We start from the raw sequence: 26,437 nt of genomic DNA, 5'->3' as shown, positions 1-26,437 counted from the left end.
ACAGCGGTTCTTGGCGGCAACATCTTCGTCACTTTTGGACTTCTCTCGCACCTTCTGTATACATGGCATGAAATCTTCAAATCCTCCTCTCGGATCTTCTAACCTGTCAAAACATGTATAAGAAGAAACAAAACGATGTTCCTCCAACTTGCTCCCTAACTGGGGCGGAGGTGTCAAAACAGCAGTAGTATACGATTTAACGGAAGGAATACAAGGAATCCCATCAAGATCAACAAAAGGAATAACATTTCCTCCAGCCGGATAGGATTGGTCTTCAATTACCTCCTTATCGTCATCCGGAATAGGTGTCAATGGCAAATCAACGCTATCCATAGCCAAATAACTCGATCGAGAGAGAACATTACACGATCGAGATGTTTCCTCGCCAAAACTGCTCGATTTAATACTTGCATTAGGTCGATCGAGGTCTTCCTCATACAAACTGCTCGATCGAGTGTTGAATTCTGTTCGATCGAGCCCTCCCTCATATAATTCATTCGATCGAACACTATAGCTAGTTCGATCAAAGTTTTGATGCTGAACCGTATTGAAGTATTCGAGAAATGCTTCGTTTTCAATAGCATCTTCAATTTCCGAGTCATACATATCTTCATCATCAATAGGAAACTCAGGTCCTTCATAGGAAAGACAGTTTTCGGTGCAGATAGCATATACCGTCTCTGAAAGCCTAAAATCAAACTCGGCAGCTAATTAAGCTATTTGAGATTCAAATAGCTTGAAATGAGCCTCTCTAGATTTATCATATTATTGCACTTGAAGTACAAGTGCCTTCACCAAAGACTTCAGTTCAGCAATCTCTTCATTGTTTTTAACGGGAAGAGGGGTTTGTTGTTGCGACGGCCAGATAAATGGAGGCTTTTGATAACCTTGTTGCTGAAACGGATGTGGCGGCACATGTGCAAAAGAATGCCTAGCTTGTCTACGCTGCTTAAACGCATAGACTTCGTCATTCTCCGCCAGACAAATAACAGCATTGTGCCCCGCAGCACCACATCTCTCACAGTAGACCACCTGTTGCGTCATAGTATGGAACTGAGGTGGACTATCCCAAGATTGTCTACTCTCCAGCTTGTCAGATTTTGCATTCTGAGCTTCAAACTATGCTATTAGTCTGGAGACGTTAGACATCTTGGTGGAAGAATCAAAGGTACTGCCTTCCCTTTGATGATCTTTCTCCTAGAATCTTGTCTAGCTAGGACCTACCAAAACAATACTAAAGGAAAAAGATAAGAACTGCCTCAAGGAATAAATTCCTTGAGGTTAAATACAAACAAAAATAAACAAGTAAATAAAATAGTTGCCTCCCCGGCAACGACGCCAAAATTTTACACGGTTGTCGTAACCCTATCAAAAATAAAACCAACAGGCTCTAACTAATGCAGCAAAGGCAAGTCGGGTATCATATCCACAGGGAGGAGGTCACTATCTACTCGTTATTCAGTCTGTCTATGGTCACAAATCGGGGGGTTTAAGTTGTTTAAACTAAACTAAAGCAATAGCAAATAAAACGGCAGGAGTGAAAAGGATTAAGATCAAAAAGGAGAGAAAGATGCCAGGATGTCGGTTCACCATGATATTGCACAAATCAGCTAAAGGTAGGTCGGTCGGTCTGGTGTGAGAAGGGTAAAGGAAAGGTCCTTCCGATCCGCTATCCGCCCCAAGATACTATTAACTTAGCTTTCACCCTATTAGTGTAGACTATTGTCCATAACAGGTCTATTCATTCCAATATTTCGATCTAGGTCTGAATTTAATCAGTTTAATTACTTCAGTTGCATTCATTCAACCTAATAATTACATTTATGTTGCTATCAAACAATTCTCACAACAAAACCTCCTAAACCAATTATCGCGTCATCGTTTTACTATCATGGCTCCCCTAGTCCTAGCATTAAGGAATTAGCTACGCATAAAGATAAATAAAACAACAATGATGAATAAAGCAATAATAAACATGGTAGAGAGATGTGCAAAAGAGAAACAATACTTGAATGAATAAAAGAGAGAGAAAAATTACAAAAGTTCGGATCCGGAAAAGAAGAAGCAAAGCAACGTTCAACAGTAGAAAAAAAACTGAGATAATACCGTCCGAAGCCCCCCCTTTAACCTAATTCCGTCTCTCCAATTTATATAGGAGAGATATTTATTTTACCTAAGATATAACATAAAATATCTAGTAAATAAGTTTACGCGAGAAAATCTCACGTCAGACCTCAAAGTACTCGATCGAGCACTTCTAAACTACTCGATCGAACGACTTCACACAAAAACCTCTCGATCGAGCACAATAAGTACTCGATCGAGGAACCTCCAAATTCCACCTTTCGATCGAACAAAGAAAAGTATTCGATCGAGGAAATGAAACAGCAAAACTACTCGATCGAACAGATTAGGTCAGCAAAAGCCTTCGATCGAGTCATCTACTTAGCCAGCTCATTAAGGACATTTGATTTGCTTCCGAGACGACTTTACGTATCCAAGACAGTAATATTTCCGCTCCAAATCCACTCATCTCCTAAATGCAAGCTAAAGGGGCAGTAAAAGGCGCAATTCCGCTACTTTCAGGTCCATTGCTGCAATTAAAGTAAAGCAAATCAAAGTAGACTATTCGGGACATTTCGTAGCATAAAACTACGGGAATTACGTGGAAATACGTGCATAAGAGGCTTAAAAAACTGTATAATATGCACGTATCAGAGTCTTCGTGGTAGAATTAAGGATGGACTTGTGGGTTGATATCGTTAAAAGTAAGGGCTGTGCTCGTGGTATTATATATTTGAAACGAATGGACATAGAGTAGTGTTGTAGATGTGTATGATTATGATAGTGTTTACGGTTGTGGGTAGTGATAGTTATGAGTATGAGCGAACTTCGAGGACAAAGTTCAATTTAAGTGTGGTAGAATGTAACATTTCTTTTTGGTGGTAGTTCTTGCTTGGTGGATTGTGTTGATATTGTATTTGTTAGCGAGCGGTATGTTAGCAAGCAGTATGTTAGTAAAATAGTGTTAACGATGGAAATTGCGAATTTCGAGGATGAAGTTCGTTTTTAAGGAGGGAAGACTGTAATGCTCCGTATTTCTATATTGTGGCACTCGGTCGAGCGGAGGGGGGTACTCGACCGAGTGAGTTTTACATGGGCGAGTGTGACAGATCGAGTATGAGTTTGGGAGTTGGATGGTCTCTGACTTGGTGTCACTCGGTCGAGTATGCTAGGCACTCGACCGACTAGGTGTCACTCGGCCGAGTGGGGTGAGACACTTGACCGAGTGGCCAGTCTGGAGGGTTATTTTTCGCGGTTTGTATTTAGTGATTAGGGGAGGTTTTATAAATCATATAATCAGTTTAAAACATCGTTTCAAGCCTGATATTTTCTAAAGCCCTCCATAATCAATATCTAATCATCTAACAAAGGGAATTTGTCATTTGATCCGAAATTTCGTCATACATCATGTCAACCATTGTTAGTAAGTCCCGATCTCTATTCTTGTACTGTTGTTTTTAGATCTAAACCCTACAATTGGGATTTAGGGGAATTAATCAGTTTATGGATATTTAATGGGATTCGTAGTGATTATATGCGATTGTTCATATAGGTGACGATTTCGTAGAGGAACAATGCTAATTGTTTGTGATTGACACGGATTACGAATAAGGTAGGGTTTTCCTAGTCAGTACAGTTTGTGAATGATTGTATTGTTGTGATTGTTTGTCATTGTGATTATATTATTGTGGTTGTTGAGATTGTTGGATGTTGGAGGAGTTGGATTTAGATACCGTGAGCCATGTCGGGAGATGGTTTCACCCCCATATTTTGCCCCTTGTGACTCCTGTCGCAGAGGGGATGTACACATTAATGTGCTGGGTTCGCTCGTTGCGATGAGCGGGGATTTGATGTTGAGTGTTGCGGTCTGACATTGGTAGGGGTGGGTTACCTGTTGCGATGGGAACCCAGCTACTCGTTGTGATGAGAGCCATTGTGCATCGTAAACCATAGGGGTCCTCACGATTAGGAAGACCCAACAACAAACCCAACGAACAAACGACGTTACAATACCCAAATAACAAAGAAAATCAGACAAAAGAGTGTATAAACAGTCAGACGGAGTTTTTAAACTCGGCTGAAATAGGCTCTTTTTTCATGTGTTTGTATTGTTTCGATTTGGGGCTGTTTTTGTGAGGTTTATTTTTCATATTTTTGAACAACATAATATGAAACAAAGGGGAATGAATCGAACAAAGAACAAGGCCAATGTTCGAGACTAAGGATATGAATTGAGCAAGATCACGAAGCAAGCTCAAGACTCGGAGATCATCCAAGATCGGGAAGCAAGGAATTACTCCCCTCGTATGGTTGTCCAGATCAAGAATCAAGATGAGACACACGGCTCCAAACACTAAGTAATGGAGTTGTTCCAGCACAAAGCAAAGAACTAAAAAGGGATTTCAAAGAAAACCTCACATTTTTTCATTTCAACAAAAACTGATTTCTTACATGGGATATGAGCTATATTTATAGAGACTCTCAACTCATCTAAGCCCTTCATCTAACAACACATCCTAGGACTAAAATTAAAAGAGAAACAACTGAATCCTAGCCATCCATCTAAGACTAATCTAAGGGCTTACAAAAGTCTACTAATGGGACATAAAACACACGGCCCCAAGGCCTTACAAGCTGAAAATTAAAGACTAAAAACAAAGGACAATAAAGTGAGTTGTTAACAAGACAAAATACAAAATTGAAATATTGCAAAACAAGACAAATAGGACACTTCTTGGCAGCTCTTGGCCAGCTTTAGGCATGAAGAAATGTAAACTTTTTTGCCCAATGTTCCTTACTTGCTTGGCATTTTGCTTATACAAAAGGGGAAAATTTGGTGTCCTTTTCTCTTGTTAATTTGTCACAAAATGAGCTTGGGGGCTGCTTGTTTATACAGTTCTTGGACAGCTCCTATAGTGACAATTTATAATCAGAAATTTGGACAATATAGCAGCAGCATTTAGGACGTCCTTTGCATCAAAATCATGCACATTTGTCGAAAAATGATAAGAAATAAAAACGTGGAAGTAACAGTCGAACGGACTGTTATTTCAAGCTAGGCAAAAATTATAGACCCCCCTATTACTCTACACATTGGTTACTATGGAGATTGGAGATGGTGGAGTAGTGTTGAGTGATCTTGTGCATTGCATGTTCTTTGATGCGTGTCCTTAATATGATGTTTTACACCCTATTTTACACGCATTTCAGAGCTCATTTGTGTAGTTTAAGCTACTAGTTTCCCTATTTCTGTCTACTTTTGTGTTTTTGTGTAATATTGCAGAAATGTGAAGAATCCAGCGGAAATCAAGCCAAATCCGTCCCCGAGTACTAGGCATATTATTTGACATGAAGTATTTACTCGGGAAGCAAACTTGGTGCGCGTATCGAGGCCCGAAAGACGAATTCACAAAGCTTTTGGAGCCAAGTACATGTTGAAATGATCGATCGACTGACCTACATGGTCGATCGACCAGTGTGCGATTCCTAAATAAGATCAGAAGCTACTGTTCAGCGAGGTTCAGTCGATCGACTGGTCCTTGTGGTCGATCGACCAAACCGTGATTCTGGCGTGAATTAAAAGGACGAGAATTCCGAAGCCCAATGTAATTAGGTTTTAGGAATAAGAGTTACATGACATTCCTATATAACGTAACCCCTTCCTACTCTTTTAGGAATTTCATTGATATTTAGGGATTCAAATCAGATACCTAGTTTGATAGTTTTCATTAGTTCTAAATAAAGTTCTTCTTTTGCAATTCGGATTCGTTTCTCTTGCCTACTCTATTTCTGGTAATTTTTGCTATAAGTTTTATTCCTTCTTCGTAATTTAGAACTGCTAGTTTAGGTTTCCCAAAAGCCGAATTCTCGTTTCACGTTATTTATTTATTTATTTAGTTAATCCAATTATGAATTCAATTGCTTTATTTGTTAATTTTATTGTTGTTATAAATTTTATCATGAGTAGCTAAACCCTTCGTGCTAGGATGTAGGGGACATGTAGCGTAGGCGGCGTAGATTTCGTAAGCCTGAGTCGCGCCATGGTCGATCGACTGCCTTACCTGGTCGATCGACCGGCTCACGTGAGATCAGCTTCGGCTTAATTAATTTAATTGCTATATTTGACGAATCGAGTGCACGCGACTAGTTGAATGCTTAGGAATCGACCGACCCGATAGATCGAAAGATAGGGGAGGGAAATAGACTACTTAATTAAGACGACTAAATTAATAAGATCGAGAGATAAGTTAATTTAGGCTTTTAAATCACTTTTCAGGGCGAGAGTCAGTACTAGTGATATTAGGGACCTGTAGCTAGATCGAAAGTTGCTAACTGTTAAGAATGGACCAAGGGGACTTCTTATTCTTCCCGACTTACGTGATTATTTCAGACTTACTTAGGATACTGCCACCGAAACTACAGTGAACCGACCATCTTAGCATCCTTTTAATATTTGTCTCCATCTATTTTCTTTAAATTGCTCATTCATTTGCTTTAGTTTAGCTTTAATCTTGTTACCTTTAGTTATAGGACTATTCAAATCAAACCCCCCTCACAACTGTTACTTTAGACTAAAACTAGACAACTATTAATTACATTGCTTCTCTGTGGTTCGACCCTGACTGCCGCTATCTATAGTAGTAGTTTGGATTATAAATTTATCTTTGGTACTCTACGACGGTATCAAATTTTGGCGCCTTTGCCGGGGAAGCAATTGTTTAATTTTTAGTTGTTTTTATTTTAGTCTTTATCTTAGTTTAAGGGACATCTGTTCCTTAAACGTTTCTCATATTCTACTTGTAGTTTCCTCTTATACGCAGGTCACAGGGTGGTGAATTACGACCGTTAGATCCTGAGATCGAAAGGACTTTGTGTGAGTTGAGACGATCATCTAGAGTATTGCCGACAGAGGACGAGCTGAGTACTCTGTCCAGTTACTACGAGAACGAGTTATTTGAGGAGGACTCACCTTCGTCTCCTGTTTCTACTTCTTCAGCCGAGACTGTTACATCTCCTGATATGGCTAAAGAACCAAGTATAGCCAGTCACTCCGAGCCAAAAGCTGAGAATCTCTATAAGGGATTCGTGTTGCCAGCCGGGACGGAAAGAAAATTCGAAGCAAAACCGTCCATCAATTTGGTTGAGAGAAACCAATTTGGGGGAGCTGCAAATGAAGATGCGGCTAAACATATGGAGATATTCATTGACTACTGTTGTTCCATACCCCCACCAGCCGGTGTGACTCAGGACCAGATTAAGAAGACGATGTTCATATTCTCGCTCCGTGATGCTGCTAGGGAGTGGTACCGAGATCTGGATCAAGCGGCCAATGGGATTACTGATTGGAATTCACTGGCCCTAGCATTTTATAAGAAATATTTCTCTGCATCGAAGACCAATGCGATTAGAGCTCAGATCACAAGCTTTAAACAGGGTTCTGATGAAAATTTTCATGAGGCATGGGTCCGCTTCAAGAAGCTGGTGCGATCTATTCCGCACCATGGGTTCGAACAATGGTTCTTGTGTAATCAATTATATAATGGACTTTATGATGATCAGAGGGCTATTCTGGATGCTGCAGCTAACGTTAGATTCCAGGAGAATGTTGGAGAGACAAAGGGGTGGAAGATTATTGAAGATATGACCATCCATAAAGCTGAGCATGGGAATTCTAGAGGAAATCAGAGAAGATCAGCTGAAACTCCTGTTGTAGCTGCAATAGAGGCCCTTACTGCGAGATTTGACAAGCTAGATTTTAGGGGATCCCAAAAAGGTGGGATATATAAAGTTAATGCAGTTTCAGACGGTCCATTTACATGCAAAAGATGTGGAGGAGAGGGATATGTTTTGGAGTTCGAATGAAACATGTGCTGCCTTTCAACATTATAGGCAGACTGGTACTTATCTCGATTCCTCTAATGTCCACCCCAATTTGAGGTGGACTAACCAGAATGTCCTTAATCCGGGTCCACCACCGCAGCAGCAGCAAAGCTATGTGCCCCCTCATAACAAAGAATGAAGATATCAAAAGCCTCCCTATGTGCCTCGGAAGAAGAATTTCAAAGTTCGATATTTCGAGTTGAAAAACATGGTTCAGAACTTGTCGGGTTTGCTGCAAAAGGAGTCTATAGCTAGAGAGACTTCAACAAAAATGTTGGAGAGTCAAATTGCCCAACTGGCAAGCAAAAGTGCAACTAGAGCTCCGGGGCATTTACCGTCGCTGCCGGATCAAAAAGAGACCCTAAATGCAATCACTTTGAGGAGTGGGTCTATCCTTGATAGGCCTGCTATGGTCGAAGATGTTACTGAAAAAGATGAGGCGTAACCGAGCAAGAAAATGGCCGGAGTGAACAGTAGCAAGAAAAAGACGATCAGCAGGTATGTCAGTGGATCGACTGACACACCTGGTCGATCGACCACTCGCGTAACGATCTGCGCTTGTTCATTCGAGGAAGCGATCGATCGATCGCCCTACATGGTCGATCGACTGAAGATACTGCTGATGTTGAACCTTTTCGTCCTCCAATGCCAGATAACTTGAGGGACCACTTATTTCGGGGCACGACAACTCCGAAATTATTAAGGCAAGACCCAAATGCTGATGGGTCAGTTCCGGTTCCAAAGTATGACCCCATGACGGTTAATGGTTCATTCTTGAGACGGTCTGAAGAAGGTTCGAGCTACAACAAGGACAAATCGAATTCCTACAAAAGACGGATGAAAATATATCAAAGATCGAATTCCAGAAACCCGATATGAACAAATCGAATTCCTACAACCCGGATTGAATTTAATGACGAAAACCCGCGAATATGAGATTATAAGGGATTTAAGCCGGATTTTAATGATGAACTAAACATGTTAATGAATGATAAATAGTATACATGGAATTATTAGACTATTGTATCGAAGAATTAGAGAAAACAAGCGAAACAAAACAAAGCTTGACGAATTACAGAGGACGAAGGAAGAAGAAAGGAAGCGAGGAATCACGGCGGCCTCACGAAGAGGCGCAGCAGGAATCTGCGCTCCCCTCGAAGAGGCGCAGCAGTTGCTGCGTCCTTTCTCGACGGTTTGTCTTCTGGAAATCCGTAAAAAGAGGTTTTAAAGCACGGTTTTAGAAATCGGTTTTAACAAGGTGTTTTCGACATAAACCTTACATTAGTGATACAAAAAGTAATAACAATAAATAAAAGAGAGATTTACACCCTCAGACTTACATGTTTGACGAAACGAGATGAACTAAGTTATCGATTAGTGATGCTCGACTCGAATGTAGACGAAAGTGCCCTCGTAAGAGGAAAACGATTGGATTAATTAAGTTGATTGATGTGCAGTTGGTCAAATTGGTCGGTCATGCAAACGAGGCTGGTACTCAGAAGGATCCGAGCTTACGTGGTCGAATGTTCAAGCACGTAGACGCCAAAAAGTAAGAACAAATGTCTAGAATGCTAAGGGAGAAGAGAAGGGCGGACACTCGCGTGAGAAATATGAGGAGCGAAGGCTCCTATTTATACTAATCACGTGAAGGAATTAGGGTTTCGGAGAGTCTTTGGAAGTGAATCTCGGAAAGATATGAAAAAGATACGAAAAAAACGCAGAAAAGGACTTGGGAAGAGGCGCAGCAGTCACTGCGTCTCTTGGAAGAGGCGCAGCACCTGCTGCGTCTGTTCCCAAGTGGTTTCCTCCTGCGGAAGAAAGATTTCCGTGTTTGAGTTATAGAAGGACGGAATAATTTGGTTTTCCTTAATATCTTGTATGAATATTACGGGAAATTGTTTACCAAAGATTAAAGATTGTGAAATAATTATAAAATATGGAATAGAAATATCCGGAACATTCCAGAACATTCTTACTCGGGATTTAACGGTTATCAGAAAATGAAGACGGTTTTAGGCCCGGACTCCAAATGTACTCTAATTACTGTCAAAACGACCGTATCGGCACGTAGATGACAACTAAGAGGTAGACATTAGTATTTGAGCAATCACTTGACGATAAACTTATGAACTGTCACAAATCGTTCCGCGTACCAAACATGCGGCCAAATCATCACCGGGTGGTTTGCGAGAGGTGCAGAAATGAGGTATCTACACGTGTATGGTGTGGGACTCAAAATAGGGGCGCAGCTTATAAGATGCTACCACCAGAGCTAGTACTAGTTTTTCAAGAGATGTGTACCTAGTCTCTACTGGCAGCAGAGACTTGCTTACGTAGTATACTGGCCTCTGTTCCTTCTCCTGCTCTCTGACTAGAACAGCGCGCACTGCCACTCTGTGACGGCCAGGTAGAGGAACAGTGGTTCTCCTTGTTCCGGTTTTGACAGCAGTGGTGAACTGCTGAGGTAGTGTTTCAGCTCTCTGAATGCTTGCTCGTGATCTGCGGTCCACTCGAACTTTTGGCTTTTCCTCAGTATGTTGTAGAACAACCTGCACTTATCTGAGGATTTTGAGATGAACCTGCTCAGGGCTGCTACCTTGCCAGCTAGTCTTTGAATGTCCTTAGGCTTTTTAGGTGACTCCAATTGCAAAACAGCCTTAATCTGCTCGATGATGCCTTATATCCCTCTTTGAGTTACAATGTAACCTAAAAATTTCCCAGAGGATACCCCGAAGGTACACTTAGATGGATTTAGCTTTATTTTGTATTCCCTCAGGGTGCTGAATGTTTCTGCCAGATGCTGCATATGATCTTTGGCTTTCTCTGATTTTACTACAATATCATCGATATATACCTCCATAGTTCTTCATATCTGCTCTTTAAACATGCGGTTGACCAGCCTTTGATATGTGGAACCTGCATTCTTTAGGCCGAATGACATGACGTTGTAACAATATATTCCTCTTTCAGACATGAATGCCGTCTTTTCTTGATCTGCAGGATCCATCTTAATTTCATTGTATCCACTCCATGGGTCCAGGAATATCAGCATCTCATGTCCAGCTGTCGCATCCACCATTGCATCGATGTGAGGTAGTGGGAAAGGATCTTTAGGACGTGCTTTGTTGAGGTCGGTAAAGTCCACACATACTCTCCACTTCCCATTCTTCTTAGGTACCACCACTACGTTGGACAATCACTCTGGATATTTTACCTCTCTTATCTTCTTTGTTGCCAGAAGGCTATCTGCCTCTTGATTAATTACCTTATTCCTTTCTGCCGCAAACTTCCTTCTTCTCTGTTGGATAGGTTTACACTTTCGGTCAACACTGAGCTTATGCGTTATGATGGATGGATCTATTCTTATCATGTCGTCGTGTGACCATGCGAAACAGTCCATGTTTTTGGGAAAATGTTAGCTTTCATTAAAATGATAATCACCCATACATCATTTTTGTCTAAGATTTCCTTAGTACAACAGACACTAGCTTACACATAGTTGTTCTATCCACCTACATGCACTCTTGCTTTTTGAATACACCCTATTACATCTGATACGCAGTTTTATCTCTTCCTTTACTCGTCTCATAGCAACTGTAGGAGATACGACACACTGCTCCAGTCTGCTCTGATTTCTGCATACCCATATCTGGTAAACCACAGCAGCCACTATTGCAGCAAGAACCTTCTTCACCATTAAAGATTTATGCCGCCAATTTATCCACCAGAGAATGAATTTCGACTCAGGCACTCCAAATTGTAACCAAGAATTCAGAATGTGTATGCACCTCTTGCTGAAATCACACTTAAAGAATAGGTGCTCCAAGCTCTCTTCACTGTTACCACATAAAAAGCAAACGTTATCATGAGCAATTCACATTCTCCTCAACCTGTCTTGAGTTAGCATTCGTTGATGAGCTACCAACCAAAGAATGAAGCTATGTCTGGGAACCATGATGCTATTTGGAAACCACTGATGCCACTCCTTATCAGGGCCCTCCTCAACCAACCAAGAGTAGCCTAGCTTTATAGAGTAATCATCAACACTAAATAGATGTTGTTTGACCAAATCTTTAGTCCAGCAGATCTTCCTCCAAGACCAACTGGTCCCCTGCCCAGGTAAATAGTCCTCCCAAGCCTTATCTTTCATATAAACAGCGTGGACCCATCTAACCCACAGGTGATCAGTTTTCTTAGCTATCCACCAGGCATATTTTGCCACTGCAGCAATATTCCACCAGTACAGACTTCTCAAACCAAGGCCTCCTTTCCTTTTACTTTTGCAGATGCTGTCCCATGCCACCAAAGCAGGACCTTCCTTCATATCAGTACCATGCCATAAGAACTGCCTACACACACAATCAATCCTGTGAAGGACAGTCTTAGGTAAAATAAAGACACGAGCCCAATAGTTGTGTAAATTATGCACATCGACTTAATCGACCACTCTTCCCGCATAGGACAGGTTTACGTGCACCCAAGCTTTTAATTCTACCAGTTACTTTCTCAATCAAATGCTGGCAATCATTAACACCCAATCTTTTTGGTGTAATAGTGACACCCAAATAACGGAAAGGAACAGTCCCTCTTTGCATCCCAGAGCGCCTGATTAACCTAGCCATAGTAGAGTTATCAACTCCATTCCTGTAGATATTGGACTTCCCTTGGTTCATACTCAGACCTGAAGCCTTAGAAAAGGTTTTGAAGGCCCTCAACAATAAGACAACAGAAGGAAGGTCCCCTCTGCAGAACATAATGAGATCATCTGCAAAGCACAGATGACTCAATTGGACTCTCTTGCAGAGGGGATGAAATCTGAACTCATTTTGCTGTTGCACCCAAGCCAAGATCCTACTCAAATATTCAAGGCAAATGGTAAAGAGTAAGGGGGAGAGGGGATCCCCTTGCCTCAAACCTTTTCTCCCCTTGAAATACCCAAAGATATTCCCATTAAGAGCAATAGAATAGGTAGGGGTGGACACACATTGCATCAGGATGGCAATAATACTTGGAGGGAAGTTAAGAGCTTCTAACATTTCATGTAAGAAAGCCCACTCAACTGAGTCATAGGCTTTTTGCAAGTCTATCTTCATCATTACTCTAGGAGAGCAAGCCGTCCTATTATAAAATTTAATTAGATCTTGGCAAATGAAAATGTTGCCCACTATGTCCCTTCCCTTAGTGAATGCACTTTGAGAAGGACTGATTATTTCAGGCAAAATATTACTCAGCCTAGTACACAATACCTTTGCAACACATTTATAGATGGTGTTACAACAAGCTATTGGTCTAAACTGGTGAACAGCTTCAGGCACCTCAACTTTGGGAATCAAGGTTAAAATAGTAGCATTACACTCCTTTAAAAGTTTTTCAGAAGTGAAAACACTTCTAACAGCCTTGATGACATCCTTCCCTACAATTGCCCATGTGTCTTTGAAGAACTGACTGATGTATCCATCAGGGCCAGGGGCTTTGGTCCCAGGGATAGAGAACATGGCAGCTCTGACCTCCTCATCAGTCACAGGTTGAAGCAGCAGTTTCTGATTCTCTTTTGTAAGGCAAGCTCCTTTCCTCACAATCCCATGATTAATAGGAGTAACTGGTTTAGAAGACCCTAAAAGATTGACATAAATCTTGGAATGCATCTTGTATGTGTTGCTGAGTCTGACACATAATCCCATTCTGAGTCTTCACCTGATAAACCCTGTTTTTCAGTCTTCTATGTTTGATACTGTTATGATAGAACGCTGTATTCTCATCCCCTTCCTCCATCCATTGTTCTTTAGACTTTTGTAAAAGGTATTGAGCTCTGGCTTTCTTGAGAAAAACTAACTCCTTTGCACAAGCAGCCTCAGAGGCACAGAGTCCCTCATTCAAAGGATCTGTCCTAAGCTTCTTTTGGAACTCCTGTAAAGATAATTCAGTGACCTGAGTAATATTCTCAATGTCACTGAAATTCTCCTTATTCAACATCTTTAGCTTAGGCTTTAACAGTTTCAATTTTCTGATCATTTGGAACATAGGAGTCCCCTGAATGGCCATATCCCAGTGATCACTTACCATCTGCTTAAAGCTGTCCAACATAGACCACATGTTGAAGTATTTAAATGGTACCCCCTTCCTACCTTCTTCAGTATGAAATTGGATGAGGCACGGGCAATGGTCAAAGAGCCCTTCAGGTAAGAAATGAGCAAAACAATCCGGGAATTGCTGCAGCCAGGTATCATCTATCAAGACCCTATCAATTTTGCTATAAACCTTGGAGGAATGTTCATGTTTATTATTCCATGTGAAGAAGGCTCCCATAGTTTTTAGCTCCACCAAATCACATTTAGCTACCATGTCCCTCATAGGCATAACTTCATTCCAACTGACAGTTGTGCCACCAACTCTTTCATCCAGGTGCATAAGACTGTTGAAGTCTCCACACACCATCCAGGCAGAGGTCACACCATTTCTAATGAGGCCTAAATCTTCCCATAAGCTTTCTCTTTCCTTATCTTTATTGAGACCATACACTATAGTAAAATGAAAAGTAATATTCCTTAGTTTATCATAAACACTAGAGTGTATAAGCTGATCAGTGATATACTTAACAGTAACCACAAATTGAGAGGGTTGCCAGATGTCTCCCCCCTTTATGTTTACTGCTGTTAGTACATATAGACCAATCATCACACACTTTATTTCTTACTTTATTCCAATTCCAACTCTTAACCTTGGTTTCTAAAAGCCCAAACAAACCAATATTATTCTGATAAAGGAACTTTTTTATTTCAAGTTGTTTATTCCTATTATTCATGCCCCTTATGTTCCAAAAGCCAAGATTACCCATTCTCTAACTGAATTTTCCTGAAACTACTTTTTCCAATACCCACACTTCGAGAAATAGTCATATTCAAAGCATCTAAGAAAGTAATACCCTGAGGAGAGTATTGCCTACTATCAGGGATTTCCTGTCTTATCATCCGAGATATAATCCTCCTTGGAAGGGAAGGTTCCTCGCCACTTTTGGTATCGGGACAAAGCAGTGTGACCACCTGAGTTGATGCACTATGAGGAGTACTCACAGTCACAGGGGTAACAACTGGTGTTGCAGGGACCTGGGTTACTTTCTCAGCCTTTTTTTGTTTCTGAGCAGGTGCAGCAGCTTTAGGTACAGCAGCCACCTTAGGTACATCATTCACTTTGGTCTTAGGCTTCCAAACACGTTTAACCGGTTTGACCCCATCAGTTTTCCTGCACTGAGCAGTATCATGCCCCATCCCCTTGCACTGAGTACACAGAAGAGGCAACCAATCATAATCCACCCTCACCTTCTGCATACTTCCCAATTCATCCTTAAACAGTAGCTCCTTTGGGAACTCTTGACCAATTTTAACTTCAATGAGGACCCGAGCATATCCAAATAAACTTCTATTAGCAGTGGCATCATCACACTTAATGTAACGCCCCACTTCCTCACTAAGTTTCCTTAGACAAGCGTTTCCCCAAAATTTAACCTATAATCCATGAAGTTTCATCCACACAGGGACTTTCTGCACATCATGCTTAATAAGAACAGCATCAGGTGTCCACTCCTTGATAATCACAGGTTTATTATCAAAGAGAAGATGCCCCGTGTTAAGGACCACCTGTTGCTGCTCTTTCGTCTTAAAACGAACCAGAAAAATGCCGTTAGGGAGGAACGAGACCTTGTCAACTCCATGAGTCTGCCAAACTCTCTTAATAAATCCAGCAATCACAGTACTAGGTGGATTAGCACCTAATATATAGCAAAACACAGAAGTCGACCAGAAGTCGAAACAGTCCATGTTATCTTGCAGAAATTTGATTAATTGCTGTCTTAGGTTCCCTGTGCATCCGGCTCCAATTAACACGGTCCTTTCTGGGTGCAGCTTGTCCTAGTTGATCTGATCTAGCTCCTCGGCTGGGGGCTCAATGTATTCGTCCTGGACAGGCTGCTTCTGTAATTGTTATGCTGGAGGACTGGTGGTGCACTTTAGTGCTTTCTTGTAGCAGCCTCTAGCTTTCTCCTGATCCCCTCGTATTGTTTCTACCCCCTATGGAGTGGGGAATTTTATGCACTGATGATATGTTGAGGGGACTGCTTTCATTTGGTGCAGCCACGATCTTCCCGGAATGACGTTGTAGGTGGAGGGTCCGTCTATGACCAGATACCTGATCTGCTTGTTGACCCCTCCTACATAGGTTGGGATGACTATCTCGCCTAGTGAGTTGGTTGTCTCCCCGCTGAAGCCTACCACCGGGATGGTTTTCTTCTGCAAGTCCTTCTCGCTAAATCCCATATTTTCTATAGTTATCAGCATGATAAGATTCACCGAGCTGCCTGTATCTACCGGGACCTTTCTAACTGTGCAGTTAGCCATCGACAGGGTGATAATGCAACACCCCTGCTTTTCGGCTAAATTAAAACTAACTTTTACTTATAAAACGCGCCGAAATACAGAGATATTATAATTAATATACAAAGTTTTTCTTACAAAATGTCCATCTCAAAACAAAATATACAAAATGTAAACAAAATTTTACAAAACATTAAATAAAATCTTGTCTTGAAATAAAATCCTTTTTTAACAGCAGCGGAAGTAACCTGAAATAAAAGCAGAAGACAGGAAGAAACTACCCCCAATATAAGTAACCAGTCTCAATCCATACTGTCAAAGGTACAAAGTACCCTACCCAATCCTATAAATATCACAACCTCAAAAATCAATGTGAAACTTAATATTATTAAAATCTTTCTTCTGTCAAATATAAATAATCAGCCTTCTAACAACATATGGACACCAACTTAATTCATAGCGTGTTCTCCTGCACTCACATCCACTTAGTTAATACTCCTTAAGTCTCCACATTCATGACCTCTTTATCATAATAACATATCTCTAGCTATAGCAAAATTACATTAGCTATCTCTATTTATTTATAAATAATATTAGAGTGAGGATAATTCACCTTAGGACATAAATAAACAAAGTAGGCAACAATTATATAGTAAGAACTTTACTTCCTTGAGACTAAGAGGTTAACAAGAAACGACTGGCCATAGACTTAATGTGCACACCTCTACACCAGGTCTGCGCCTGGATGCGAGCATCTAATGGCGGAAGTGGGGATCAATCCACTCCATAAAACTACTAAGGCATTATTTCATGTCGGCCGGCTCGCCACTGCGGGTTGTGAGCCAAACTATAATTCTGGGCATTTTTGTATGCCAGCTCGCCACTGCGGGTTGTGAGCCAAACTCTAATCCTCTAATATTATAGCTTTCAACTTTAGCGAATACGCTAAATAAATTGTAAAATTCTGAAACAAAACTGAGTTGTCATATTATTAAGAATATAGTATAATTACTTCCAAAAATAATATAACTCGGAAACTTATTCACTTTGCTTAGATGATACTATAAAATAAATAGAGGACAATTATCACTTACAAATCAATATTTTCAAAACAATAGAGTTTAGTCCCTTACCTTCAAAGTGACAATACATGTTCCAGTGGTTCAGAGAGATTCTTCTATAAACTCTTCGTCTCAGTTTTATAGTTATCCTTCTATTAGCCACTAATCAATGCTATAAACTTATATCATCATTTTTATACAAGCAAAATATAACTAAAGGAAACTTACTACTACTAATTAAGGTCAAATAAAACGATAATTTGAACAAAATAATCAAATATCATAATTATATTTTAATTTGACACAAATACTGATAATGAAGCTCTTTTTTGATAATGAAACAAAGTCAATTTCAAATGAAGCTAATTCACTCTTAAGATAACTAATATTGTGCCAATAACTTGTGTTATCCTATTGTACGAATAGTTCACCTCAAATAGGAATCACCATCATGCCCATCCTCTAGCCATATACCATTATGACAATCCAACAAAGTCAAGTTCTCTTCAATTGTATTTGCTCCTCTTAAACTATCCGTGCTAAAAACACTCCCCGATAACTAATCAGCCAAACTCCTTTCTATTTTCATTATATAACACTCTCTTATTCCAATAGTTAACCAAGTCTCATCTCATTACTCCGTCTCACTCATTACTCTATCTTTTAATATAATTATCCAATGTAACCATGTATCGTATTCTCGTCGTCAACCCTAAGACAAAGACAAGGGGTGAGTGAACTGGCGGATAAAAACCGCGAAACAATATTTCCATCTCAATATCGATTTCAAACTCAAATAACTCAATAACCATGGTCACACTGGACCGTAAAATAACTCGGCTCAAAGGCCCCGTAACTCATAACTCAATACCAATAACCAATTTCCATCTCAATTTCGATATCGATATTGTCAAAGGTTCAAAGAACCGTGCTCAACACTTAGAGTACAAGGCTCTAAGCTACTCACCCACGAATCAAGGACTAAGGAAACGGCAATAAGGATACTATACGGTAATCCATACACAATCTCAACTCCAAGCTATTGATCTACTCATAAATTAAAAATAGTACCATGCGTAGGAGTAGTATCTCTCTACATTCAACATATAAGACTGCAAACCCATGATAATCTTTCCTATCTCGCCGAACTACTGTGCCATAAATAAATTGTTCCATTTATGTTCACCATCCATAAGTCCCTTTATTAATTTCAAACAATCATATAACTTGTCATGTAAACCTACTGCAAATCGGCCAAATTCAAGGCCCTTTTTCCATGTACAACAACTCCGTTCTAACACACTCGTATCTAACCCATCGCCCAACAATTGACTTAACAATATAATATAAGAGAGCTACCATGTTATATATATATATAAATAAATAAACGATAATTATATACCACCTTTAATAATCAATTTATCACATAAAACATGTATAAAAGACATGAATTCATACAACCCCGAACAATAATAATAATATTAGGATCGGTAGAATCGTGTTACCTTATAATCAATTCGGTCACAGAAGAGGAATATAGAGAAAAACGCCATATGGGCAATAGGTTGGATATAACAATTATTAGGACATCGTCGCCATAGTATGCGATGAAACAACACACAAATAGAAAGCGTGCAATGAAGGGAGTTCCGTTATGATGAATTTTGATCTGGGTAGATAAACATGAATGAAGGGATAGACATGGAGCACTATTAATAAGATATTAAGTGTGACGCACTATTAATAAGAGTTTATGTCTCTTTTGTATTGTTTTAAGGCACAAATAAAAACTTTTTAAAATATAAAGGCAAATAATATTGACATTTATGGTTTTACCTTTGGAAACGATTTGTTTTTGAATACCAAAATAGACTACCCATAATATAAATAATAGAAGTCCGTTTGTCCATAAAAATAACAATGTGCTATCACAGAAATTAATTTATAAAGAATTTATAGGGTATTACAGATAATGAGTGCGTCGTGATGTTCCCGTTCGTCATATGTGCCTCCTTCATCAAAGGTGACAACTGGTAAATCACTGTGAGAAATTCTGCAAGAATTTGCTGGCCTATCTCCTTTGGTACCGGTGGCATGCCTTTTAGCTGCTAAGTACGTTAGCCCACTTATGTCTGAGCCGCCTGTTATCACGTTTATGATTTTGGTGCATGTGGGTGGATTTGCAGGCTTCGCGGAGCCTACCTTATTCTGCTGCTTTCCCCCACGTGGTAATAGGTGGCTCAGTTAACCTTGTTCGCACAGGCGCTTGATCTCTCTTTGTAGTGTGTAACAGTCTTCAGTGTTATGCCCAATATCACGATGGAACTCACACTTCTTTTTGCTATCTTTTCGCCATGCCTGTTCTTCTACTGGTGGCTTGGGCCACCTTACCCTGTCTCCCATCTTCCTAAGTGCCTTCAGGATTCCTTCGGTGCTTGTAGTGAATCCATACTCTGCCAGAGTAGGGAGTTGCTGATTTTCTTCGATTCTATTGACTCCCCTTCCATATGGCCTATATCTTTTATCCCTCTTACTGGTAGGTTATTTTCTTCCTGATTTCTCTATGGCTTCGGTACTGAAAAAACTTGGTGTACTAGGTAGGCTAGCTCTGGCTAGGATGTCTTCCTCTAGTCTGATTGCGGCAGCAGCCTTTTCTTGCACTACTTCGAAGCTATGGCAAGGATGCATAGTTAGCTGCTTATACAGGTCAGAATCATGGTGGAGGCCCCTCCTGAAGGCTTCTACTGCTGTCGAAACATCACATTCCCGTACTGCCACCTTCTCATTGTTGAATCTGGTGTTGTATTCTCCTATGGTTTCTCCTGCCCCCTAGACGATTCTGTATAGGTCCCCTGCATGCTTTTGTGGCTTCCTGCTGCTTGCAAACTTCTGGGTGAACGCATTTACCAATTCAGCAAATATGGATATCGACCTGTTGGGCAGACTTACAAAACACCGAAGTGCCGGCCCCGCTAAGGTGGATCCAAATCCTTTACACATGCAAGCTTCCTTGACTTTCCCTACAGCTGTCACCGTCATCATCTTCTGTTTGTACTAACTTATATGGTCAAAGGGATCTGCTGTGCCATCAAAGAGAGGCATATTTGGACTCGTGAATCCATAGCTGTGATGGATATGGCGTCCACGAATGGCGAGTCGGCGTAACTGTCAGGTGCTGCTTTCTCCAGTGGGGGAGGCAGTCCTGGAACCCTGCTTAGCTTCTCTCTTAACTCTAAGTACTGCTGATTTGTTATGCTACCTGAATCTGGGGTTTGCCTGTCAGCTGCTTGCTGATTTAATATGCCGCCTCCTGACCCAAACTCTTGAAGGTTCTAATGTGTCCTGGCAGCTAGGGGGGTTGAAGTAACGATTGTTCCCTGCTGCCAGTTTACTTGCTGGTTCCATTCGGATCCTGCTCAAGGTGTCTAGTCAATTGTTGCGGAATTGCTGACAGGGGTGCCACCTGTTCGTGCTTCCACACGGCTGGCTGACGGCCAGTTATCCGGTGTGAGGTATCCCAGTCCGTGTGGGGTTATTCTTCCATCTGATGGTACTGTAGCTAGATCCAACCTTGTTACCAGTTCAGCTGGTATCTGCCGAAGTGAATTCCTGCTGCCTGATGCCCCATGTGTCAGATCTACTAGCGGAGATCTTCCCTCACTTGCCCTGCTTGCTGGGGTGACAGACTACTGCTTTAGGATATCTATCTGCGCCCAGAGCTCTTTGTCTCTCTTCCTTGCTTCAACTTCAGCTTTCTTCTGGTCTTCTCTCATGTTTTTTATGGCCTTCTGAAGGTTTTCTACGCCAGCGAGCAAGATTTGTGTGGGACTGGGTGGCGGGGTGAGGCCTGAGCTTGTTGCTCCTTTATTTGATCTAGCTTGTGTTGTGACAACAAGAGTTTTAGGAGGCAAATAAGTTTTTGCCATTGGTGTGGTTCTCGAGGTATGTCCGGGAGCCTGCGTTGCCACTGTCGATGCTGGATTTTGAGTAGAGGTCAGCGGTGGCGACGGTTGTCTGCTCCCTGACACGGCTTCCGATGCTTGCTTATCTATTGCATACTTAGATTATCAACGATTGACGACCACAATGCCCCACGGTGGGCGCCAAACTCTTTAGGTGATTTTTACCAAATTGGTTGTTTTAGGTCAATGTGGTCTTACTCATTGGTTATTTGATTAATCGTTTGTATGATGATACTTAAATAAGGAAATAATGCTTGTAATGTAAATTGACACGTAAGATTTGGTGACGCGGAAAACCCAATGTGGGAACAACCGCGGGAGGGACGGTACCCTGCCAAATATTGCACTAGCTTTGAATAGGAGGATGATTACAATTGAGGCGTTATGTAAATCTTGCTAGCACGTGGTATTGGTTGTGTATCTTCAATGAATCCCCTTTCTCTGATTGCTTCCTTGGCTATTTATAGGGTAAGAACCCTAGACGTATCCTACCTTGATTATAGAAAGGAATACAACTTCCATAATAACTCTTGCCATAACGCACGATCTTCCTTTATTCTCCCTGATCTCCCTGGCTTCTCCCTTACTCCTCTTTCCTAAGTTCAGATGCTTCTTTTAATGGGCTTCTGCCTTCTTCTCACGTGCATGCCGACCCATTCTCCTTTTCTTGTACTCACCTCAACCGTGGGCTCCCCTTCTCCTATCCCTTCTCTTATGGTCCATTACTTATTAAGTGGGCATTTCCTATTATGTGATTTTTAGCCCAAACAACCATTATAATCTGGGAGTCCATTTGCTTACTTTGGGCATAAGGGGGGTTTGGAGTAAGAGCTTCTCTCTTGGAATAAAGTTTTATTGCTCACATGGGCGTGGAAACTTGATCAGCCCGGTGACAGTGTTTGGCAAAACTGGCACAAGCATTACATCCTTCAAGGCAGCACCATTTGATACATCTCATCTCAAGAAAGATACTCCGCAAGCGAATTAAAGGTGTACTTTATCTGAGAGATGTTTGTGTTCAACTAGCAGGAGGGATACATGTAATACTCCGTATTTCTGTATTGTGGCACTCGTTCAAACGGAGGGGGGTACTCGACCAAGTGAATGTTACTCGGGCGAGTGTGACATATCGAGTATGAGTTTGGGAGTTGGGTGGTCTCTGACTAGGTGTCACTCGGTCGAGTATGCTAGGCACTCGACCGAGTAGGTGTCACTCGGCCGAGTGGGGTGAGACACTCGACCGAGTGGCCGGTCTGGAGAATTATTTTTCACGGTTTGTATTTAGTGATTAGGAGAGGTTTTACAAATCGTATAATCAGTTTAAAACATCATTTCAACCCAAATCATTTCTAAAACCCTCCCTAATCACTCTCTAATCATCTAACGAAGGGAATTCATCATTTGATCCGGCATTTCATCATACATAGTGTCAAGCATTGTTAGTAAGTCCCGATCTCTATTCTTATACTGTTGTTTTTAGATCTAAACCCTAGAATTAGGATTTGGGGGGAATTAATCAATTTATGGATATTTAATAGGATTTGTAGTCATTATATGTGATTGTTCATATAGGTGACGATTTCATAGAGGAATAATGCTAATTGTTTGTGATTGACACGGATTGCGAATAAGGTAGGGTTTCCCTACTCAGTTCAATTTGTGATTGATTGTATTGTTGTGATTGTTTGTCATTGTGATTATGTTATTGTTGTTGTTGAGATTGTTGGATGTTGGAGGAGTAGGATTTGGATATTGTGAGCCATGTCGGGAGATGGTTTTACCCCCATGTATCGCCCCTTGTGACTTCTGTCGCAAGGGGGATGTACACATTAATAAGCTGGGTTCGCTCGTTGCGATGAGCGGAGATTTGATGTTAAGTGCTATGGTCTTACATCGGTAAGGGTGGATTACCTATTGCAATGGGAACCCGGCTACTCGTTGAATGAGAGTCATTGGTTACTATGGAGTTTGGAGATGGTGGAGTAGTGTTGAGTGATCTTGTGCATTGCATGTTCTTTGTGTTGTTTTGTGAATAATTGTATAGTGGTACTGATCTTGTGTGGTGTTTCTTTGGTTGTTGTCTTGTGTGTCTGTGTCTGCAGTGATCCATTTGATATTACCGGTAAATAGTGAGCAGTGAGACTTTTCAGGTTGTCTATGATTGCTGGTTTAGTTACAAGGGTTGGTTTATGAGGACGCGACGACATCGAGTTCAGCTAGACTTCATGATATTAGAATTCTATCAGTTATATTTCAGTTAGTAGATATCAAGGTTGTTTATGAGTTGTATCAGTTGTAAACCTTTTGTACTAAATTACTTATATTAATTGTTCTTTTATTATTTAATGATATTTACTACCTCGGTTAACCGAGATGGTAATGCTTTCAATTGTTAAGGTAGGCCTTGGTAAGGCACTTTAGTAAATGGGGGTGTTACAAAGTGGTATCAGAGATTCAAAGCGACAATCTTGGAACCTAAACCAATGAACCAAATGAATGTAGAGTGTCTAATAAAATGAACCCGAGTAGAGATTTTTTGAAGCTACCACAAAGATTTGGGAGACGTCCTAAAATCGCACTATGGCCCTTACGATCTCGAGCAGGTCACTACGGGGTAGATGCGAAAGTAGGGCAGATTTTATATTATGTTATTTATGTTTTGCAAATTATATAATGTGTTAGTTCATGTGTATAGATGTAGATATGTGTAGTAATGTGGTGATTGATAAGCAATGTGGTTGATATGAGTATGATGATGAATATGGTGTGTGTGTGTGTGTGTGTGTGTGTGTGTGTGTGTGTGTGTGTGTGTGTGTGTGTGTGTGTGTGTGTGTGTGTGTGTGTGTGTGTGTGTGTGTGTGTGTGTGTGTGTGTGTGTGTGTGTGTGTGTGTGTGTGTTTCAAAGAGTAGAGATGTGATGAGTATTATTTAGTGGGCAACATGAGTATGAATTAGTAAAAGTATGATGCGAGTTGTGAAGGAATCAAACATGCAAAGTAAGGCGACTTTTGACATGCATATTGAGTGTTGTGTTTAATTTACATGATGGTATGATAAAAGATCACCTAAGAGACTAGTTTTAGTAGTGTTGAGTTGTTATTGTTTGCATTGTTAGTGTTTAAGTTGTTTTGTTAAGAAAATTTGATTTGTATGAAGTCCGATTATAGAAGGGCTTTTTAAAAATGTCATAACTCGGGTTCTAGAAATGATATTGATGTGATTCTATTTGGAGGTGATAGCATGTTCTCTTATAATTCTAACGGTAGGTCACACACCTAAAATAGCCAAGAAATGAGTGACATGTGACTTTTTTACGAAAATTGGACATTGCTGAGAACTGCGTTGGGCACTCGACCGAGTGGACCTTTTTACTCAACAGAGTGGCCCTTACTCGATCGAGTGGATCTCCATACTCGATCGAGTTACCCCTACTCGGTCGAGTGAACCTTTTTACTCGACCGAGTAACCGTAATACCTGATTTACGTGCTTCTGATCTCCCATACTCGGTCAAGTAGACTGAGCACTCGACCTAGTGACCCCTGTATTAGTATTATGCTTATCTTTTGACCTCCTGGTCTTATGCTTATCTTTTGACTTCCTTGCATGTCATATTGGTTACAAAGATGTTTCTTTGCATCTTAATACATTGTTTTGCATATGTATTGCTTTATTGCACGAGTTAGATGTATCTTATAATGTGGGGAGCATCATATGTGAGTGTGACGGATAAAAGTGAAGTTGATGAGTTTATTGAGTAAAATGGCAAGTTTTGTGAGGTATGGTGGTTGTGAGCTTGAGGAATGTAGTGATGATTGTATATGGTCAAGTGATAATGTAAGTTTGAGGAATATTAGAATAGAGGGTTGAAAAAGACATATGAGGGGATGTAATTTGCAATAAGTAGGAATTAATGGAGGGGAATAAGATTTCTTAAGGAAGGGAATGGGGTCTAGTGAACTTAGATCGATTTATGCCGCGAGGTGGATTTGTATATAGCTATTGCATTTGGGAATTTAGATTACTAAGAAACGAACCTAGTTATGTGATTCTTTGGGAAACTAACGGCATGGAGTGAATTTTGATTTTCGGAAATGTTAAAGAAAGGTGTAATTTATTAAAGAGTAATCATTGATTTCTTGGACTTCAAGTGGTAAGCGAGGGTGAGTATGACGTTGGAGAGATTTATTTATATCAGTGAATGAGAAGTTATGTATATGAATAAATGGGATTTGACTTTTGGAAGCATTGAGAAGATAACTGAATTACCGAAGAGCTAGGTAGTAGGAGTAAAGACTTAAGTTGTTAACTGGTGTTGTCGAGTGTAATGGGAACAGAAGGATAGAAGTAAGTTGAGCGAATGTTGACAGGAGTTATGGGACATGAATGTAACGAATCATGATGGTGTAGAGTACTATAATTGGAATGTGAGTTAAAGGATATATATAAGATACGTGAGACAACATGTTAGTCGTGAGTTTTGAGGAACTAAAGGGGTGAGAATTTGATAGAGTAATTGCATTGCGAGAGACTTTGGCGGTAAGTTAGGTGGTGGAATGAGGAAGGACTGAATTGTTATGGATAATGAGGTAATTTTGTTGATGAGTTTAATGGAGTTCGTTATTTGGGGTGTAACTGAAAATAGGAAAGGAGACTGTTATTTTTAGGGGTGCTTGTAAGAGTGTAGTGACATGAATGATGGTTGTGTCGTGGTGTTGCCACTTGTGGTTAGAGGTAATGTTGTTAAATAGAAAAGTTAGTTGTTCTAAAGAGGTTGATGTTGTGGAGATTGGATGGGAATTCATGGTTGCGAGGGAGCACAAGATATTGTAATAAAAGGCGTTTGTTAGTAGTTTGAGTATTGGTTATATGGTCACATCTGTCTGTTGGTGGGAATTACGTGAATTAATGAATGTGAGATGTAATGAATGTAAGTTAATCTTGTTGTTTGAGTAATTTAAGTGCTTAATTATGTTGACTGTAATTGATTGTGTGAGACTCCGACCCCTGGGATAGTAGTATGGGATCTCATTGTTGTGTGTAATATCAATGTTCTATATTGTGGTTTAGTAAGGCGAGATATTAAGCAAGGGTAACGGTGGTTGG

At 40.5% G+C, this 26,437-nt stretch overlaps 1 protein-coding gene across 1 annotated transcript; it reads right to left on the bottom strand.

The window, feature by feature from the left end:
• Positions 1 to 765: 765 nt before the first annotated feature.
• LOC141617144 (uncharacterized) lies at positions 766 to 14,619 on the bottom strand. Its single transcript, XM_074434324.1, has 6 exons — positions 13,677 to 14,619; positions 12,447 to 13,558; positions 11,871 to 12,289; positions 11,438 to 11,780; positions 10,287 to 10,493; positions 766 to 1,107 (listed from the first exon to the last, which is right to left on the bottom strand). Exons 1-6 carry the CDS (start codon positions 14,617 to 14,619, stop codon positions 766 to 768), a joined length of 3,366 nt encoding a protein of 1,121 aa, XP_074290425.1.
• Positions 14,620 to 26,437: the final 11,818 nt, after the last annotated feature.

Source organism: Silene latifolia, chromosome X (genome assembly GCF_048544455.1).
Source record: "Silene latifolia isolate original U9 population chromosome X, ASM4854445v1, whole genome shotgun sequence".
Classification (NCBI taxonomy): Eukaryota; Viridiplantae; Streptophyta; class Magnoliopsida; order Caryophyllales; family Caryophyllaceae; genus Silene; species Silene latifolia.
The sequence above is the reverse complement of the archived record's forward strand: the minus strand, read 5'-3'. Positions and strand labels throughout refer to the sequence as shown.

What these genes read in the sequence shown, in the direction of transcription:
- LOC141617144 (XM_074434324.1), bottom strand. Translation starts at nt 14,619, where the DNA reads ATGATTGGTCTATATGTACTAACAGCAGTAAACATAAAGGGGGGAGAC. An exon ending in GCCAGCATTTGATTGAGAAA is followed by an intron (nt 12,290 to 12,446) that starts GTAACTGGTAGA and finishes GTGTGTAGGCAG; the next exon opens with TTCTTATGGCATGGTACTGA. An exon ending in AGGAGAAGGAACAGAGGCCA is followed by an intron (nt 1,108 to 10,286) that starts GTATACTACGTA and finishes TTTGAAGCTCAG; the next exon opens with AATGCAAAATCTGACAAGCT.